The 21356-nt window shown below is 33.3% G+C and overlaps 2 protein-coding genes across 2 annotated transcripts in view; one reads left to right on the top strand and one right to left on the bottom strand.

Annotated features, from left to right (window-relative positions):
* The window catches only part of USH2A (usherin), a 998601-nt gene that overhangs the window by 652415 nt on the left and 324830 nt on the right, over positions 1-21356 (bottom strand). The gene's annotated exons all lie outside the window — the stretch shown is intronic.
* LOC127562527 (protein FAM32A-like) lies at positions 1037-1611 on the top strand. The gene has a single exon (XM_051998300.1). It carries the CDS (start codon positions 1058-1060, stop codon positions 1334-1336), a length of 279 nt encoding a protein of 92 aa, XP_051854260.1. The 5' UTR covers positions 1037-1057; the 3' UTR covers positions 1337-1611.

The following is a 21356-nucleotide window of genomic DNA, read 5'->3' as shown; positions in this document are numbered from 1 at the left end:
TTAGGGATTTCATGTAATGGGACACCCAAAGGATATATGTGTGTGTGTGTGTGTGTGTGTGTGTGTGTGTGTGTGTATACATATATATATGTATGTATATATATATATATATAAAACTATAAAAACTTTTCTACAGAAATACACTGTCAAATAAGAAAATACTAATAAATTAAGGATTGAGATGCCAATATAATAAAAAAAAAGATTAAAAGCACTTAAATTCATTTGATTGGTAAGATAATTTGCTAAATAATTTCTTTAGAGATTTTTTTAAAGAAAACAAAATCCATCTGGAAAAATAAGACATCAAAATTCTCAAGGGAAATGATCATAAAAATGGGGAAAATAGCAATTGGTTACATCAGATCTCAAAGTACTCTCCATGGCAATAATCATCAAAACTATATGGTGTTGGAATCTTTACAAACTGCTAACTAATTAGAGTTGATCTAATCTTACAAGAAGATGTTTTGGACAGAACCTGAAACAAGGTACTAAGTAGAACTAATTAATACAAGGCTTGTGTTCACACCTTTACTCATTGGAGTTCAATGAGTTCACACTTCCCTTGAAGCTCTTTAGGCCAGAGAGCACTATGGGAGAAAACCCATAATCCCTCTCTCTCATATCCCACAATTCCTCCCTCTTGGATAAAAGAAACAGACAGAAGCTCTCGGTTAGATTTCAGTGGAGTTACGCCAGAAGCCCTCTCTCCCAGGCAAGGCAAGAGAGAATACATTTTCCACTTGGCTGGCTGGTGGCAGACGAAGAGTTTTCAGAGGATAAAGCTACGAGTGGAGAGTTCAGTGGACAACCAGATTCATCTTCATCTCACACCACTGTAGTTGGTGGCTGGGCTCCTGCACTTCCCCACAGAGACCAAGCTGGTCTGAAAGACTCACCAGAAAGCTAGCCGAGTCCCAAGTGAAGGAGACAAGAGATTCATTCCATCTCTGTGCTGGTTGGAGGCTAAAGGACAAAACCCTTGGATTTGGAGTATCATAAAAGATACCCTAAACAGGAAGTGAGGTAGGAGTAGTGCCGGGCAGAAGTTGTTATGGCGGAGTACGAGCAGGTACAGAGGAGCGCCCTGAAACTTAAAGGGGACAAGGACAAGAGCAAGGTCCTGGAGCAGATCATGATGAGCAAGCGGAGGGGGCTGGACAAGCGGACCCCAGCGCAGATCGCCTACGAGAAGATGCAGGAGAAGAGGCAAATGGAAAGAATCTTAAAGAAAGCATCCAAAACTCATAAGCAGAGGGTGGAGGATTTCAACAGACACTTAGATACTCTCACTGAACATTATGACATCCCCAAAGTCAGCTGGACAAAATAGATTCCTGTCACATTGAGTGGTGTGGCCCTGAAGAAGAGGAATCAGTTGTGTTCTGGATAAATTGTGGCATGTTGTATAATGCTTCCACCCTTCTCTATCCTCCCCCTTCCCCTCCCCCTTTTCTGGATGTTTCTCAATAAGACTATTTTTAAAGGTTCTGTAATCAAGTTAGTAACTTGTCACACTTTATTAAAGTGAGACTTGTGGTAATTTAAATTTCTTTGTGACACAAAATTTCTAATCTTTAGATTTAAAAATATCAGTTATTTATACAAGGTCATTGACACTTATTTACAAATAAGGGCTCTAAGCTAAAACCAGCTGTGAGAAAAACAAGAACTCCAACATTTGAACTCCCAACATTTGGCACCGAACAGGGACCCTACTTTCACTGAAGAAGTCTCCAGTGACCAGGAACTTAGTGAGTACAACCTTTTTTGGCTGAAATGGGACAGATCCTAGGTAAAGATTCTCCATCCCCCACCCCAACCCCATAAACCCCAGCCCCACCCAGGAATGGTGCTATAGAAAGCCTGTTTAAGCTGATAGAAGATCAAGGGCTACTTGTAACTTGGGGACAGGCAGCTAGACTTCTGGCTACATTAAAACGCACCTCCCCTTGGTTCTTAGAGGAAGAGCAAATCTCTCTAAATAACTGGGCATTGGTTGGTCAACAGATCTCCGCATATAACAATGAAAACGGTCCTCATTCAGTTTCCATTGAAGTATTCTATTTATACAATACGATACAGTTGGCCTTAAAATACCTTACTAGTTCTAGGAGAAAAGGAAAAAACTCTAGGAATAGCCAAAGGGGGAAGCCTGAGATAAAGAAGGAAGACAAAGAACAGATTAATGGCCATATCCCCACAGGGCAGGGAGACTTAAGTGAGGCTCAAGGGCAGGGTGAATCTGAGGCAGCTTTAGCCCCACCTGAGGAGCAGGTAATTGACTCTCCTCCATCAACTCCACCCTCCGGGATGGAGGGAGGAGGGGTAGTGGGGGGGGGGGGGCATGACAGCACCAGCACCTCCCCCCCAGCATCCAGCTGCTCCTATGAGTAGATTGCAAAAGGGACTAATTAAGGCCAGAGAAGAAGGGGAAAATGTATCAGAATTTCAACACCACATTTTTCCTGTAATTCAACAGTTTAATTCTTCAGGTCAAGAAAGTAGAAGATACTCACCTTTTGATATAGAAATCCTCAAAGACCTGAAAAAAGCTTGCACTCTTTATGGGGCTACATCAGCTTATGTTAAGATGCTATTACAAAATTTGTTTTTTGAAATATTGACCCCTAATGACTGGAAATCTATAGCAAGAATATGCCTAGAACCTGGACAGAACTACTTGTGGCTTTCTGAATATAGTGAGCTCTGTAGGATACAAGCCCAACAAAATAGTCAAAGTGGAGTTCATACTGCAATCACCTGTGACCTACTAACAGGTGTAGGTCCTTATGCAGATGTCGCAGTACAAATTAATTATTCTATAGCAGCATATGAGCATTCTATTATAAGATTTGTACAAAGAATTTCATTTTCCAAATCCATCAGACCTTCATAAACTAAATTTAGGTTATAGGTTCAATCTACCTTAATTATTAATTTTATGAGAAACCACATAATCCCTCACAATAAGGAGATTTATTTAGAGGTAAGTAATCCATTAAGCCAGAGAAGTTAGAAAGTTTCTAAAATAACCAAGGAGTCTGGAGTCAGATAAACTCATCTTCTTGAATTTAAATCTGATTTCAGATGCTTACTAGTCATGTGACCCTAGGTAATTCAATTAACTGTATTTCCTTCAATTTCCTCACCAACAAAACCAACTGAAGAAGGAAATGGCAGATCACTCTAGTATTTTTGTCAAGAAAAACCCAAATAGGGTCCAGAAGAGTTGGACATGACTGAACACTAAATATGTATGGATGAAAACATTCCTCAATAGGCTAGGAACAATTAGTTATCAAATGACAAAAATCAAAGTATCAATACCTATATAAAATTATACAAATTAGTAAGAATAACTATAAGTGGTCACAACAATTCTGGGGTTCTACCTTATACTAATTAGATTGGCAAAGATGAGAAAAAAGAGAGAATGGTAATTGCTGGTTGGGGAATGTGTGAACTGGTCCATCTATTCTAAGGAATAATATGGAACTATGTCAAAAAAAAAGTTATTGAATTAGGTACATACTTTGATCCAGTAATATTATACTATACTTATACTCTGAAAGAGAACAAAAGAAAGAGGAAGTCTTAGAAGAAGAAAATGAATGTTTATTAAGTTGTATTATTGTAGCAAATAATTTGAAAGGAATTCCAATCAACCAAGGAATAGATGATCAAATAAATTATGCTTCTGAATATAATGAAATTTTATGACATCATAAATGACAAAAAGAATAGTCTCAATGAAACTTGCATAGATGTGCATGAACTGATGTAGAGTTAAGTAAGCAAAACCAGGGGAGCAATTTATATGGTAACAACACTATAAAGAAAAATAAATTTGAAAGACTTAAGTACTCTTATCATTGAAATGACCATCCAAGACTTAAAAATGATTGATTAAACCTTTTATCCTCCTCTTGACAGAAGTGGTGAATAGAAGGTGCAGAATAAATGGTTGGGTGGGTGAACTGATCTATCAATAATGTGGTCAATGTATAGATAATTTTTGTATTATTTTCTTGTTACCAAAATTGTATTTTTTTTCCCTTTGGAGGGGACTTGGAGTGGAGGAAGACCTAGCAGTAATGCTGCCTGAACACAGGGAGGAAAGAAGGAAAGGAGGAACATTGTAGCAAAAAAAAAAAAAACAAAAAAAAAAAAACAAAAAAAAAAAAAAACTTTTTTTTTTTAAAGAAAAAGAAAATACTGAAGTTCAGAAGGAAAAAAAAATCAAGGAGGATTTACTTGAAAATAACATGTTTAAGTTGTTATATACTTTTAAAATAGCAAATATTTATTACAGAGAGTGGAATTTTTCTAGTTTGGTATATGGATGATTTTTCCTTTTGGAGAATATACATTAAGTTAAAATTTTTTAGTGTTTTTTATTAAGCAATAAAAAAGAAAGTATATTAACTCAAATTTGATTTAAAATAAGTGATGAAGTTAGAGCCTCTCAATCACTTGTGTTAGACAAATATCTGTGGAATTCTTTGTATGCTGTTTGAGATCCTTGGTATTTGAAGAGAACAAAAGGACATTCAAATGATCATTATGTTTGCTCAACAGAATGGATTACTTCCAAGTCTAAAAACAACATTCAAAAACTTGTAGGGAAGAGGGGAATACAAAGCATAAATTTACTTCTCAGCCCTATTAAAAACCTCAGTCTATAGTTATGATATAATATGTCACTCAATCTCCAATTCCTACATTTATAATTGGACTTTACTGGGAAAGAATAGGCTACCAGTTAATGAGTCCAGGAATTTCTTTCATCCAATAATCTCCAAAATGAAAAAACAAACAAACCAGGGTTTATAATTTTTAAATTTTTATGATTAAATTCATAGTACATTACGAACATTAAAGTGCTGTGAGAATGCTAACTATTAAAGTATAACTTGGGGAAAACAAGAAGGTTTTATGAAGTTTATGAAGGTCTGATGGATTTGGAAAATGGGGAAATACAGTTAGTAATTTTAACTATAAATGTGAATGGGATGAACTATCCCATAAAATGGAAGCAAATAGCAGACTAGATCAAAAGCTAGAATTCTACAATATGTTGTTTACAAGAAACACATTTAAAGCAGAGTTATGTGTGTGCAGCAAGTCTTAACTCAAAATGACTACTCAGAGATTTCTCAAAGTGAAGAACAGAAGCTTTACTAGAATCTTGCGAAAAGAAGACAATCTACTCACTGGAGTTCTCCAGAGAGAGGAGGCTAATTTCACAGAAGTTAAGGGTAATTATATAGTCATAAACCACACGAATCCATGACCCCCCCCCTCCTTCCCTTTATCCAGTTAATTTTCACTGCCTGCTTAGATGGAAGTAGCACAGGTTTGCTAAATTCTAGTCTGACTGATATAGGTGATTTATTGCAGATGTATTTATCTAAGTTTATGGTGGTCAGTTACAAATGCTTGCAGGTGTGTTTGACTAAGTTTATGGTGGTGGTCAGTTTTACAAGGTTTACAACTGCTTATTTGAGCTAGTATGAGCATTCTATTATAAGATTTGTACAAAGAATTTCATTTTCAAAATCCATCAGACCTTCATAAACTAAATTTAGGTTATAGGTTCAATCTACCTTAATTAATAATTTTATGAGAAACCATATAATCCCTCACAATAAGGAGATTTATTTAGAGGTAAGTAATCCATTAAGCCAGAGAAGTTAGAAAGTTTCTAAAATAACCAAGGAGACTTTTTTTTTTAACCTTTAGCCTGTTTACCTCAGGCTTCCTCAGTCAACAAATAGAGAAAACTAGTTTGGAGACTTCTTGAACATCTCTAAGCCATTAAATAATTAGTCATGTTTTTCTCTAAGCAGTAAAGTAAAGGTTCAGGAGGTTATCTCGGGTATTTCTGCTAGAAGAGCAAGTCTTTTGCTCTTCTTCCCAGAGCCTTAATGACTAAAAGATCCTTGGTGCTGAGTCTTGAATTTCCCACAGTTATTATTCTGAGAAGTCCTCAGTTTCCCATTTCACTGAAGAGTAAGGTAAAAGGCTGGAGGAGAATCTATTATGCTTCAGCTGAAGTAAAAATAAAAAATAAAAAAAGCAGGGGTAGTAATCCAGATTGCAGATCAAGCTAAAGCAAAAATTCATCTTATTAAAACCACATACTACTTAACAGTACTATAGCTAGTGAGGTAATATCAATGCCAAACATTTATGCACTAAGTATTATACCATCCAAATTCCTAGAGGAGAAGTTAAGAGAACTGCAAGAAGAATTAAACAGCAAAACTATGCCAGGATCTCAACCTTGCTCTCTCAGAACTTGATGAATTGAATCACAGAATAAATAAGAAAGAAGCTAAGGAAAATAGGATTCTAGAAAAGTTTAGTATGATAGATCTTTGGAGAAAACTGAATGGAGACAGAAAGAAAATACTTTTTTTTTTTCCAGCAGTACATAGAACCTATACAAAAACTGATCATGTATTAGGGCATAATAACCTCAAAATCAAATGCAGAAAGGTAGAAATAGTAAATGCATTTTTTCAGATCATTATGCAATAAAAATTACATGCAATAAATGGCCAGGGGAAAATGGACTAAAAACTAATGGAAAATTAAATAATCTAATCCTAAAGAGTGAGTGGACAAAACAACAAATCATAGACATATTTGATAATTTCCTCCAAGAAAATAACAATAATGAAACAACATACCAAAATTTATGGGATTCAGCCAAAGCAATTCTTAGTGGAAGTTTTATCTCTAGATGTTTACTTGCATAAAATAGAGAAGGAAAAGATCAATAAAATGGGCATGTAATTTAAAAAGCTACAAAAAGAACAAACTAAATACTCCCAATTAAATATCAAATTTGAAATTCTAAAAATAGAAGGTTAATAAAATTGAAAGTAAAAAAATATATATACTATTGAATTAATAAATAAAAGTAAGAGTTGGTTTTATGAAAAAAAACCAACAAAATGGATAAACTTGTAATTAATTTGATTAGAAAAAAAGAAGAAAATCAAATTATTAGCATCAAAAATGAAGAGGGAGAACTCTATCAATGAAGAGGAAATTAGAGCAATAATTAGGAGTTGTTTTGCCCAACTATATGTCAATAATCTGAAAATCTAAGTGAAATGGAGGAATACTTACAAAAATGTAGATTTGCCCAGATTTAACATAATTCTACCAAACATTTAAAGAATAATTAATTCCAATACTATGAAAACTAATTTGGGAAAATAGGGGGAAAAGGAGGACTAATAAATTCCTTTTGTGACAAAGATATAGTGCTGATATCTAAGCCAGGTAAAGTCAAAACAGAAAGAAGATTACAGACCAATTTCTCTAATGGATATTGATGCAAAAATCTTAAATAAAATATTAGATAAGAGATTACAAGTTATTCCTAGGATAACACACCATGACCAAGTAGGATTTTTACCAGGAATGCAAGGTTGATCCAATATTAGGAAAACTATTAGCATAATTGACTATATCAGTAAACAAACTAGCAAAAATCATATGATTATCTCAATAGATGAAGAAAAAACATTTGAGAATGCTAGCTATTATTGTTAATAAAATAATAATAAAGTATAGTGAAGAATACTAAAAGAAATTAAAAGAAAAAGGAATAAAATAATAATAATACTAACTAGCCTTCATATAATGCTTTAAGATTTGCAATGCACTTTGCATATATTAACTCATTTAATCTTCACAAATCTGTGAGGTGTATGCTATTAATATCCCCATTTTTCAAAAGATGAAGTAGAAGTTGAGAAAGATTAAGCCACTCACCCAGAAGCACACTCCCTGAGGCAAGATTCAAATTCAAATCTTCCTGAATCCTAGTCATGCACTTTGTTCCATCAAGCGCAGAATGTTTGCCTCAATTCATCATCAATAAAATGAGCTAGAGAATGAAATTTCTGTCTTCTTTTCCAAGAAAATCCCCAATGGGGTCATGAAGGATCAGGCACAATTGAAATAAATGAACAACAAAATAAAAATTCTGCCCAGATTGTAGTCCAAGCATGCTGGCTAACTATTGTTAGACTTCAAGAAGAAGAAATACTAGGGAAAGAGAATGATTTTAGAAAAAAAATAATGTGTTCTATTTTGGATAAGTTGGAAATGAGATAACCATTGTGTATCAATGTTCAAGATTTCTAAAATGGTATTTAGTAGACTATTCCTCAGGAAAGAGATTGTATCTGAATATACACATATGAAGATTATTTTTATAGATACGATTATTGAAGATAAGTTTCCCAAATGATATTGTATTTAGTGAAAAGAAAACAAGATAGATTATTGAGGGTCTTTATTCTCCTCATTGCACTTCTATAATCTAAGGATATCATCCTTATTACTGTTCTTTGCACTCCTGGCTCCTGTCAGTCTTTCATCAACCATTTACTAAGATCTTATTATGTGTTGGACACTCTGCAAAGTGCTGATGTTACCAAAAAAAAAAAGAAGAAGAAGTCTGATCTTCCAGAGGTCACATTCTGTTTTTGCAGAAAATGTGAAAAGATCAAATAGCCAAGAAGTTGGGAAATTAATCTGAAAATGTCCTTTGAGATCACCTGCTTAGAAATCACTTCTAGAATATAACAAAAATTATCAAACCTTTTCTTGAAGGAAGCCATTTTCTTCCACCTTCCTCTCTGGGATAGTTCTCATTAGCAGAAAATTTTTCACTATGTCAAATTTTCCTCTTCACATCTTGTAAGCACTGATCTTAATTCTGAGCTCTTGGGGTAAGAACAAATCTAATCTCACTTCTTCATAATAGATTTTCAAATACTTGAAGATTGTTATCATGATTGCCTTAAATCTTCCCTCCTTCAGGCTAATTATTCTCACTTTCTTCAACTAATCCTCATACATTAGAGCAGGTTTTCTTAAATTTTTTCCACTTGTGAACCCTTTTCACCTCAGAAATTTTTTACCTACCCTGGGCATATGGTTATATAAAATGGATATCCAATAAATTTCTGATGATAAATCATTATCTTATGACTCCCATATTCAATTATGTGATCCCATAGTTTAAGAAGTTGTAAATTGGAGAACCTAGATGCTATTGGGCTGGAGCAGTCCAAATACAATGCTTAAATTCACTGAATTATAAAAAAAAAAAAACATATAGAAATCCATAACATAAGAAGTCTAGGGAACCAGGAAGGCACAGGAGATTACTCATTCTTCTAAGTCCAAAACACAGGTGAGGGGTGGAAGGGAGAAGGATGCATGATTTCTACATGGGAAAAAACAACAATAATAAAATTAAAAGGCCAGTGAGAGAAGGAGTGGTGAATCCAAATAATTTATCTCATTTAAAGAATATGTTCATCAACCACCATCTAATATATACCCAATGTGTGCCAGGCACTGTGCTAAACTCTCCAGATACAAAGAAAGGCAAAAAGCAGTCCCTGAACTCGAGAAGCTATAATCTAATAGTTATATTAGCATATTCAATTTCACTGTGCTACACTCACAATGAACTATTAGCTGACCATTCAGCTCCAAGAAATGTAGCTATGATTTTGGACATTCACAATTTATGGCATCACAAAAATAACTCTTTCAAAAGTTCAGAGACCTCAGATAATAAACATCAGATTGGGCATAAAACAATGCATTTTTTGTTCAACAAAAGCCCTTGCCCTGGTGATAGAGCAGATTCACCACAAGAGGAAAAGTTAGAGAAATAGATTAGGCTTAGAATTGTAAGGAACAGGCTGGACTGCATTCAGAACAAAGCTCCAGTTTGTTAATACCAAGGGACTACTAGATTTAGAATGCATCAGTCTCTGACTAATTGACAATTAATGTCATAAATGGGGCTATAGTGAAATATATAGTGAATATGAGCAAATTGCAACATGACCAATGAGAAATTTTGAAAAACAGGAGCAAAGCATGTCATCAAGGAAATTTACAATATGAAGGGAAGATAGGCTATTCAATCTGACAAGATTAGGGATTATAGTTTGACAGCCAGAGTATTTCAATGGTACCTTTATGACAGAAGAAGTCAAAGAAAGGCACTTGAATGTTGGTATCTGTGGAGTGAATTCATGGGAGGATAGGACAAATGGTGTATATGTTGGGCAGGCACCAATGAATTTTAATTTTCATCATTGGAGAGAACTTTCAGATCTATGAACTCATATCTTGATATTTATGTACTTTAAATATGTACTCTGAATTTAAATAAATGGTTTTCCTCTTATTTACAGAAACATTCTGTAAACAGGTTGATAGGTTAACCGTGATTAGGTAAAGTAATAAACACTTTCTTTGCTATCCAAATTTATAACAAAAATTAGCAAGAAAAAATATATTAACACCAAAACATGTTATAGTATTTTTAAGCAACCTGGTCATACTATTTTTCCTATATTATTGTAAGCATTAATTTTATTTGAGAAGATAAACTTTTTAAATTTGAAATAGTGAACTCCAAGAGAAAACATTCCTAATTTACCAAAGACTTATATGTTTGTATATTTGTATGCTATTTTGGTAAAGAAATATCTAAATTTAGTGGTTTCTTTAGTTTTTCCTCTAAAAGACAATGTTTTAATTTTACTAATCATTTCTAATACTTGATTTACGATTTGGGTTGTTGCTGTTGTTATTGCTTTGGTGCTGAAGGAACAAGAATTATTGGGGACACTTCACTTTGGAGCTAGAAAATGTGTTCTAACTATGTATCTTGGTAGTTACATGACCTTAAACAAATCACCTAAATATTCTGAATCTCAATTTTTTCATCTATATAATTGGGAAAATAATGATGCTACAAACCTCATAGAATAAGAATCTGAGGAATGATACAACATGAGATGTTTCATAGTTGTAAATGGCTATAAAATGTCAGTTACTATTCTGATTATTTGTTATGTCCTATAAAAGATATTTTTAATTATTACTTAGAATATAGACTTTTTTTGAATAGTAATAATGTTTTTTGGACCATGTCATCAGGAAAATAACATTATTATTATTATTATTATTATTATTATTATTATTCATTTGACATTTCCTAGGGAGCATGTTAATTTTGAAATAGAATTGTGTGATAAAATGTTGACCATAGTTGAAGAATGGCATGCTTTTAAGAGCTTTGCAATATCATCCTACTAATATTATGTAAAGGCTGGGAAAAGGTTAACTAGGTCAAACAAAAAGGTTGAGTAAGCTTACATACAGTAAGGATGAGTGAATGAATTGAAGATAGTATTTCCTACAAAAAAAGTTTGTAGTCAGAGACAAAAAGGGATCACCTTGATTCAAATATTTTGATTTTTTTTCTTTATTAAAATGACTAATTTGATACCTGTTTTTATTTTTTTTGCCACCCTATTATACTCACCACTGGTAAAACAAACAGGACATTTTAGCTTTAATCTTCTTACTACATAACCCAAATAACTTCAGTCATGTTTGCATTAATGCTGCATTAATCATGTTGTTGCGTATTAATGAGTTTTCAGGCTATGCTAATTACTGTCATAGATTCTGCAGCAGCCCATTAAATATACAAATTACAGAATTAAAGAGCCAGAGCTCTTCATGATTAATCTCTAAATGGAGAAAAACTAATGATGTCTGTACAAAGTTTCTCTCTACTTTTGGCTGAGTGAGCCCGGTGAACAATCAATTAGCCTATTTGAAGAATAAGAAGATCTTTCATATCAACTAATTTTATGTAGGTTTGTCTTATTGATAACAGACACATTCATGTTTACCATGATATGGATTTCATTTTTAAAAAATGTTTTTAGATTTATCTCTATACCCCTGCAATTTCCTATAACTTTGTGCGCTATAGAGCATATTTTGAGATCAGGAATGTCCACCTTGGATTTCATCCAAAAGGCCTTCACTACTGAAGTACCAAAAGGACCTCATTATAAAATAGCTACATTTATCAGGTGTTCCCATAATATGTACCCTAAGGAGAGCATTAAGAAGGCTGTATATGGAACAGTGGAAAGAGCATTAGACTAGGAAATGTGGATTTGGAGTCTCATATTTGTCACAAAATATCAGCATAACTTTAGCAAGTCAATTTGACTCCCTGGGTCTCATTTTCCATGTTGTTAAAATAAGAAGATGGGACTAAAGGATCATCAAGGCCTCTTCAAACACTTAACAATCAATGAAGCTAATATTATACATATATATGCATATATATGCAAATATATCTATATCTATATACATAGATATAGATATATAATTTTTAATCTAATAGAAGAAACCTGATGCTAAATGACTAAACTCTAGTAAATTTCTTTTTATCAAGGTCAAGTGTTACTATGGTCATTTGTAATCCTTCATTAAAAAAGCAAGACACTTAGGCTCATTTCATAGAATCAAATCATTTAACATTGATTGAAGAAAAATCTATTCCCTGAGAAGGGCTACTCCCAATGTACTCCAATGTAAACACAGTCAATCAAAATCTTATCTCATTTTAACTTATAAAAGAACCATGAAGAAAAATTTACTTTAAAAAAAATTCTACATACTGATTATTGGTTTGTATTAGTCAGTCAAAGGACTTTAGCTATGACATTTCTTTATATAAACCTACAAAATATAGTACCATAGAGATGAAAAGCATATTAATTATCTTCTTAGTCTCACTTCATGTTATCCTATAACAAGGACTTTAAATGTCTTGAGTAATACCACATATTTATTTCAAGTTTATCTTTAAATAATTTAATGCCATATATAATATATATAGTATATATATATATATATACATATATTTATATGTATATATATATATATATATATCACTATTAAATATAGTCACTATTAAAATCTGCTTGTCATATCACTCCCATTACTGAAAGTTCTTGTGTGGAAGGGAATATAGTCTTGTCTTCATCCTTTTCTGACTCTTCAGATAATATTTGTCATGGCTTTCTGTATATAATAAGATACTCAAATCAATGTTCTGGATAAAAATGCTTTTCTCTTGTTAAAAAGAGCACTGGGTTTATACTCAGAAAACCTGAGTTTTAGTCTCCATATTGTCAATTATAGCTATGAATTGACCCTAAACAAATCACTTTAACTTTTCTCAGTTTTTTTATCTATTACTTTATTTGATTCACAGGGTTAGGACAACAATCAAATGAAATATGTGTGAAAGTGATCTCTAAAATATAGAAAAATACTTTTCTTTATTTCAATGAGACTGATCAATGAAGTTAGAGGCCATTGATTTGGGAATGGATGAACAAACTGAGGCTTATGAAGATAATGGAATGTTATTTTAACATAAGAAATTGCAGACATGAGGAATTCAGAGAGACGTGAATTTGCTCAAATAAATTGACACATAGAAAAGACCACAAAATCAGGAAAACAATCTCCATTGACTACAATAATGTAAATAAAATGAAGGCTAATTGAATTCTGAGCAGTTGTAATACCCAATATTAGTCATGAAGAAGAAATGAAATCCATCTTTTTTTTTTTTTTCAACTGAAAGATGCAAGATAGAGGACAGGCAAAGAAGTACAAATTTGAAATGTTGAATGCATTGTCAGATGCAGAACTTATGTCAATTTGTTTTAATTCCTTTTCACCATTACAAGGAAAGACTTGAGAGATGAGGGAGGATTATCTGGAAAGGACTGCTATATAAAAACAAAATGCATAAAAATTTTATTTTTAAAATATTTTTTCTACAGTGTCTCTCCTACCCAATGCCCCCTTAATTGAACAACAAATGCTCATAGTGTAGCAAAACAAATCCCCACATTGTCTATTTCCAAAAATTAAAAAAAAAAAGTCTCATTCCACTTTGTAAGTCTGTCAGGACTCTGGCAGGAAGTCAGGGTTATAATTCCTTCTCAGTCTTCTAAATTTGTAGCTTATTATTACTTTTATAAGAGTTCTAAAGTCTTTCAAGGTTGCTTTTTTCTATAACCTTATTGTCATTGTGTAATTGTTCTGCTTCTGCACATTTCACGCTAAATCAGTTCATATAGATCTTCTCTGTTTTCTCTGAAACTGACCATTTCAGCATTTCTTATGACTCAGCAGTATTCCATTATATCATTATGCTGTTATTTACTTAGGCATTTCCCAATAGATCCCATAATAGATGAGCATTCTCTTAGTTTCCAGCTTTTGATGTGGGAAAGATTCCTTTCTAAATCCCCTATCGACTCCTAGAATGTAATTACCCTTTAAATCACAAATCCTGGTCCCTTTGTATTCCAATAGAAGGTCAGGGCCTGTCCCAGCCCCACCCGGATCTGAGCCAACTTTGGGGCTACACCCAAAAGCCCCTCTAGCTAAATCTCCTATTATAAAAGGGCCATGCTGGGACCCCCCTCTTTGCAGAGATCCCAAACATGCTAGCCTTGTGAGGACCCTCTGTCCACTGGACCCTCTGTTCGATGTCCTCCTTATCACTACCTTCACCTATCTCCCTACTTCCAAACCCAATAATAAACCTCTTTTATCAATCTAGCTTTCGGGCCAATAAATGCCTTTATTGGGGACTCCCACCCCTACTAGACCTCATTTACTGCCATATCCTTGCACAGAATCCAAGGGGGTTGCAGGGGAGATCGTTTGACTCCCTGTACCCCAAACCTGTCACTAGACCTCAAACCCTAATTTCATTTAGGTACCCCAAATCTAGACCTCATCATTATGAAATTTATTTTTCAAATATATCACATTATTCATTATAGAAAAGGTCAGAAATCAAACACAGAAATTCCATATCAGACAAAAAACTAATAGCTATGCTTTGTGAATCAGTCTAAATATAAGTTAAAAACTAAGAAATATTTTTTCTCCTAAAAGCGCAAAACTTCTCCAGAGCAGAATCTGATCATATATATTTTTTCTCATTAAAAAACAGGACCCTCTAACACTATACTCTTTGGTAGCATTAATGACTCCACAGTTATAAACCAGGCTTGACTAAGTTCAATGGAGACATAGTCTGTAAAGAAGACTGCCTCAATATTCTAGATTTTCTTTCCCCACACAAAGGTAAGCATCAATCAGTGATGCAAAAAACACCTTTTGGATTGAATTGCTGATGTTCTGGATGGTAATTTAAATAGAAACCTTTTGTCTTTTTAGCAGCAATTGTTTAAACACAATGTTGCCCAGCCAGAAAGTAATTAAATTGATAGAGGAAAGAAACATGACTTGAACTGGATAAAATACAAATACATCAAAATTAAAGTCAGTGTAATGAGCTGAAACACTGCAAATTTAGACAACAGCACATTAGCCAAAGCAGAGAAAACCCCATCATGCCGCATCAAAGCAGACAGAAAGCACAATAAGTTGGAAATCCTGCAGCAAGCAAAGAAGCTTATTGATTAGATACTGTGTATACTGAATAAGAGAATCACTAAAAAATAGGGGAAGGTGGAAAGCTAATGAATGGCTAGAGAAATACAATAGTCCAAAGTAGAAATATAACAAAAAGATGGGGGGACAGTCCAGATAGAAATACAAGACAAAAGAAAAGCTCAGCAATATATATATATATCAATTCAAGTCAGAAATTCAGCAAGAAATGCAAGTCATGGAAGAAATATAAGACTGAGATAAGAACATATTCAGGCTAATACAAAGTTTGAAAGAAGAAGAACAAACTCAGCAACAAATCTGCCAAATGCTAATGATTCAAACAAGAAGGCAATAATTGAAAGTAAGAAATATACCACATTTCATGCAGCTACTTTCACCCTATTTCCCCTAATTATTGTAGATACTAGTGACCTTCTTGGGAAAGAGTACACCAACAATACATTTGATTAGGAGTTATTTTTGTAAGGGAAGGGTGTTTTTATGTCTCAACTTCAAGGCTAAGTACAGTTAACACTTACTTGTCTGCCATCCTCTAGGAATAAATAAATTTCTAAATGAAATTTCCAAAAACTGAGGCTTGTTTCATTTAAGCACCAAACCATTTTTAATTACTATTTATGATGGAAATTTATAAAGAATACATTCCATATTTCTTTACCTTCATAAAAAGAACCTCTTGTCTCAAAGATATGGATATGGGGGGCCAGGGGAGGGCGGTGTGTGGAAAGAGAACACTGATTGCCATCAGAAAACATGGCCTAAGCCTTACTGCTGATACATGTTAAATCTTGAACAACTTAATTCTTCTCTTAATGACTCAGTTTTCTCATGTATAAAATGAAAAGATTGTGCTAGATGATCTCTAATGTCCCTTCTAAACCTTTAGTCTTGTCTTAGGTTTATCATTATGAATATCAGTTGTTGAACAATGTTGAAATTTAACAGCATATTCAAGGACTACTGAGCATGCTTACCCTAAATCATGTTCCCCTAGACTTTTTGATATGATTCTCCTTGATTTTCTGTTTAGTTCTTCCACATTGGCTTAATATTTCTCACTACCACTTGCCTTAGCATAACAAGCAATGTGCTTGTTTCAAGCAGGTCTCCCTCCCACATTTTATTTCCCATGTAATCTTTAATGACCTAGAAAATCAGAAAATTAATCATATTTCAATTATATCTAAAGGAAAAATAAACAGGATTTGAGAAGTCCACTTATCAATTAAAGGAAGGGATTTATTTTGGCTGCTTGGGACCCTTTTAGCTTGTTTCCAATTTCTCAGATATACTCTAGAGATGTTTCTCACATAGATAATCTCTGTATAAGTTGAGTGATGCTATATTGGATATCATATTCCCTCATGTTTATAAGCTACATAAAAACTTTATCAATATATCAATGTAAAGGCAAAATTTTGTCTAAAATTAAATCAAACATGGGGGGGGAGTAGGAAGAAGGAAGGAAGGAAGGAAGGAAGGAAGGAAGGAAGGAGGAAGGAGGAAAGAAGAAGGAGGAAGGAAGGAAGGAAGGAAGGAAGGAAGGAAGGAAAGAAGGAAGGAAGGAAGGAAGGAAGGAAGGAAGGAAGGAAGGAAGGAAGGAAGGAAGGAAGGAAGGAAGGAAAAGAAAACTAGATCATTTTAAATAGATTTGAAATTAGAAGAACTACTGTCTAGTTCTTTCTTTTTTACAATCTATGTAGCCTTGGACAAATCATTTAACTTTCCTCATACTTATTACAAGCAGCTTAGAGAGAATGATACCTTCCTAATCTAACATTCAATGATTCTATAATACACAGCAACTAATTTGATTGATTATTAGGTATTATATTTTAGACATTACCTAACGTCATGAAGATTCTTTCCTCTATTAGAGAGTAAGATTTACAAGCAGAACACTACTAATTTAGCTTAAATCCTGGAGAGGAGGATTATATTATAAGATTGAAACCTTCAGAAATCTCTTTTTATTGAGAGAACAAACTAGACTTTTAGATAAAAAGATCTAAGTTCAATTACCACCTCTTACATAACTGTGTGACTACAAGTAAGTCACTTAGTACCTTAATGTCCCAAGAAACTCTCATAAGGCTTTAAATTATATTAATGTTACAAATATGAGAATATGTTCAAAAGGATAACACATATTTAACCTATATCAGATTGCTTGCTGTCTTGGAAAGAGGGTAAGAGAGAGAGGGAAGGAGGGAGAAAATTTTGAAACACAAAGTTTAAAAAAAAAATGAAAGTTGAAAACTGTCTTTATGGATCAGCTAGATGGTGTAATAGATAGAGCGCTGGCCCTGGAGTCAGGAGGACCTGAGTTCAAACTTTAGGCTCACACACTTGACAATTAGCTTCTGTGTGACCTTGGACAAGTCACTTAAATTTAACTGCCTTAAAAAAAAGAAAGAAAAAAACAAAAACAAAAACAAAAAACCATAAAACTGTCTTTACATGTATTTGGAAAAATGAAATATTATTGACAAAAATGTATATATTAATATTGTCAGTCTTCAAAGTTGCCTTACACTAATGACATCACAGAACTGCATTTTTAGAAAGTTTCAGCCACATTTTAAAACTGGATCTTTGAGGACAACTATCAGTTCCATAAGTGTTTGAAAATTAACCTTCCTGAAAGAATATTCTTTCAGATCTTAAATGTTTTTGATAGTGAGGTAATTTTGTTTTGGTTTTGTTTTTATCTTGAGCTGTCAAAAATTTTAAATAAATAAATGAATTAAAAGCAATTTTTTTCTATAACAAGCCACATTTATATAGTTTTTTTTTTATAGTTTGCAAAGCATTTTAACAGTATGTTCAAAAAGTCTTTAATAACAAACAGCATTAGGACTTCTGAAACACTGTATCATTGCATTTGAGCCTTACAAAACTCCTATAAAGTAGACCCTATGCGTATTATTATCTACAATTTACAGAGGAGAAAACCGAAGTTCAGAACAATTTAGTGAACATAATGAAAGTTTCAGAGATGAGATCCTGAACTCTGTTCTTCCTGGCTCCTTCTCTGACAATCTATTCACTATATCATAGTGATGTTAAAGAATAGGGATTACAGGAGTAGGAGGTTTTGTAAGCTTTAACCTTATGAAAGAAGAGCTTTTAGCTGGACCTTCATTTCAGCTGCTTTTTTACTGCTTTCTGTCATCAAAGAGTAGGGACATCAGGACAGGACCTATAATTTAAATAGTAAAAGGAACTGCAATGGTGAATCATTCTGTTACTACACATTGGCACTTTCTCATGAACTGACTTGACCAGAGTCACTCAGAAGCACAAGTAGAATGAAGGTGGGTTTTCCCAGCTCTGAAGCTAACATAGGTAGCTTTTTTTTTTAAGAGATGCCATTTACTTCTACACTTCGACAGGACTCAAAATACTTTGGAAACATGATTAATGATTATTTTGCAGGTTTTAATTCAATCCTAGTTAGAAAGGCAAGTATTCATCTGTTCAGTAACAGTTGTAATTCAAAGAACTTTCCTAAATCTCCCACCTCCCATAATTACATATTTTTAATCAACAGAGTACCACAAACAAATTCAGAAAAGGCAAACTTCCTAGCTAAAAACAATAGCCAGGAAAGAAATATCCTTACGTATATCTTTAGCATTCACCTTTCTGGAAGAAAAAGAAAGATTCGAAGTTGAACTTGAAAATAAAGGTCATACACTATTGAATCATATGTATATACCCATTGAGATGTTTATTATTGGATCCACTTTGTTTGTCACGGCCAACACTGGCAACATTTGCTCTTCTTTATCAGATTTGTTCCATGAGTAAATTTGCAGCATGATGTTAGTACTGCTATTTCTGGCCCCTTTTCAGAGACCTTGCTAATTTCCATCTGTGCAGAATGCTACTTTTTAAAAAAAATATAACAGAGATGATACTGGAAAATGACTCAAATACTTTAGCTTTCTCACTACCTTAAACTAGATGAACAAGCACAATCAATCAGTGAATGCAGAAATCAATGAGCCTAGAGTGCATACCAAAAAGGATCAAAGTGAATGCTGTTGTGGCAAAACTGTCAATTAAAGCATTCATTTATTAATTTTGCTTTTAAAAATGTTCTTATTTCATTCCTTAAAGCCCTTAAGCACCATCACTGTCCCAGGAAAATGATAAAGAAATACCTACCAGCAAGAGGGGCTGTCTACATTTAAAATATATATATTATTGCAGAAATTAGCTTACTTTCAAATTTTTCAATAATCATCCCACAATTCAAGCTGAATAGTTTCTATGATTGTGGAACTCTATAGGGACTTAGGTTAACTCAGAAACCAGATGAGATGTAAATATTTCCAATTTTTTTTATTTAAGGCTTTTATATACCTATAATATTTGAATAGTGCAATTTTGATAGAAATTATCTAGATGCAGATTTTTGAAATGAAGTGCTATTTAAGGTTCGTTTGGTTTTTTGAATATTGTAACAGGTTTATGTGTGTTTGCATTGTAAGTATGAGCACACATGTACACACACAAATGCAATGACCCCAAATACAATTTGAGAATATCTTTAAGTTTTTGTTAACCTACTTTAGAAGGGGAAGGATTAACAGAATTGATAAGAAGGATTTTGCCTCTGATTTTCTCCTTGGTGCAAAAAGAATGAGGATAATACATTATATTATGTATATATAATATACTTCAGTATACTTTAGTATATTATACTGTTTTAGTAGTGCCCAGTGCTTTGCTACACTTTATCTCCTTCCTACAAAATTCTGTTTTCAACTTACTGTTGATATAAGATAACAATTAACATGATAATTTATTTTTAGTTTTTATGAGGCAGCAAAGCATACCGTAATAGGTAGAAAGTAGTCATTGGAGCCAAGAAGACCTGAGAGTTCATATCCCATTTCTGATGAATTCTACATGATCCAAGGAATTTACTGAACTTCCAAGTGGTCCAGACATCTTTAGATTAAAAGTTCCATTAAAAAAGTATTGATCTATTTTAATAGAGGTAGTGTCCTCACCCAAGATTCTCTATACCAAAGAAATCACCATTTTAGTCCCTATCCCAGTCTTTTAAAGTTGGTAAAAATACTTTAACAAAATATTTCACCTGAGTCTCACCATTATTCTAAAATGTGAATCCTATAGGTATTATCATCTATACTTTACAAATGAGAATGCTAAAGATCACAGAGGTTAATTGATTTGCTCACAGTCACACAGGAAGCAGAATTTGAACCTAGATTTTGTCTCCCCAGTAGGCCATTCTTTCCATCATCTCATCCTATAGCATACTGCTGTATAAAGATTAATAAACTATTTCATACCAAGTTGGTAAAGCTTAATTTTTCAAAAGAAGAATATGTTATTCATGCTATTCTATCTTACTCCATAGAATACATTTTCACAAGAGTAATGTCTTAAATGACAATCATAAAAGGCCGTTAATGATGATTAAACCAGGCATCCAGAATGTTCTTATAGAAAAGTTTTTCTGGGGTATTCATCTTTCAGTTCATATTACTTCCATGCAAAACTAAATACATGCCTAAGGTCTATAAGCCAATAGGTTTTTGGATGATTTTCTAGGATTCTCTAAATATAGCTTACTAGTTGCAAAGAGTGATACTTTTATTTCTTCATTGCCTATTCTAATTCCTTTAATTTCTTTTCCTTTTCTTATTGCTAAAGCCAGAATTTCTAGTACAATGTTAAATAATTGTGGTGATAATGGGCTTTCTTATTCCACCTCTGATATTGTTGGGAATGAATCTAGCTCATCTCCATTACAAATAATGCTTGCTGTTGGTTTTACATAGTTACTGTTTATTATTTTAAGGAAAGCTCCCTTTATCCCTATGCTCTCTGGTGTTTTTAATAGAAATGGGTGTATTTTGTCAAAAGCTTTTTCTGCATCTATTGAGATTACATATGATTATCATGTGGTTTCTGTTGATTTTGTTATTGATTTG

This window comes from Antechinus flavipes, chromosome 4, assembly GCF_016432865.1.
Source record: "Antechinus flavipes isolate AdamAnt ecotype Samford, QLD, Australia chromosome 4, AdamAnt_v2, whole genome shotgun sequence".
NCBI classification, from domain to species: Eukaryota; Metazoa; Chordata; class Mammalia; order Dasyuromorphia; family Dasyuridae; genus Antechinus; species Antechinus flavipes.
This window is presented reverse-complemented; position numbering and strand designations above follow the sequence as displayed.

Bases quoted from the DNA above. Each gene is read 5' to 3' on its own strand.
- LOC127562527 (XM_051998300.1), top strand. From the start codon at position 1,058: ATGGCGGAGTACGAGCAGGTACAGAGGAGCGCCCTGAAACTTAAAGGG.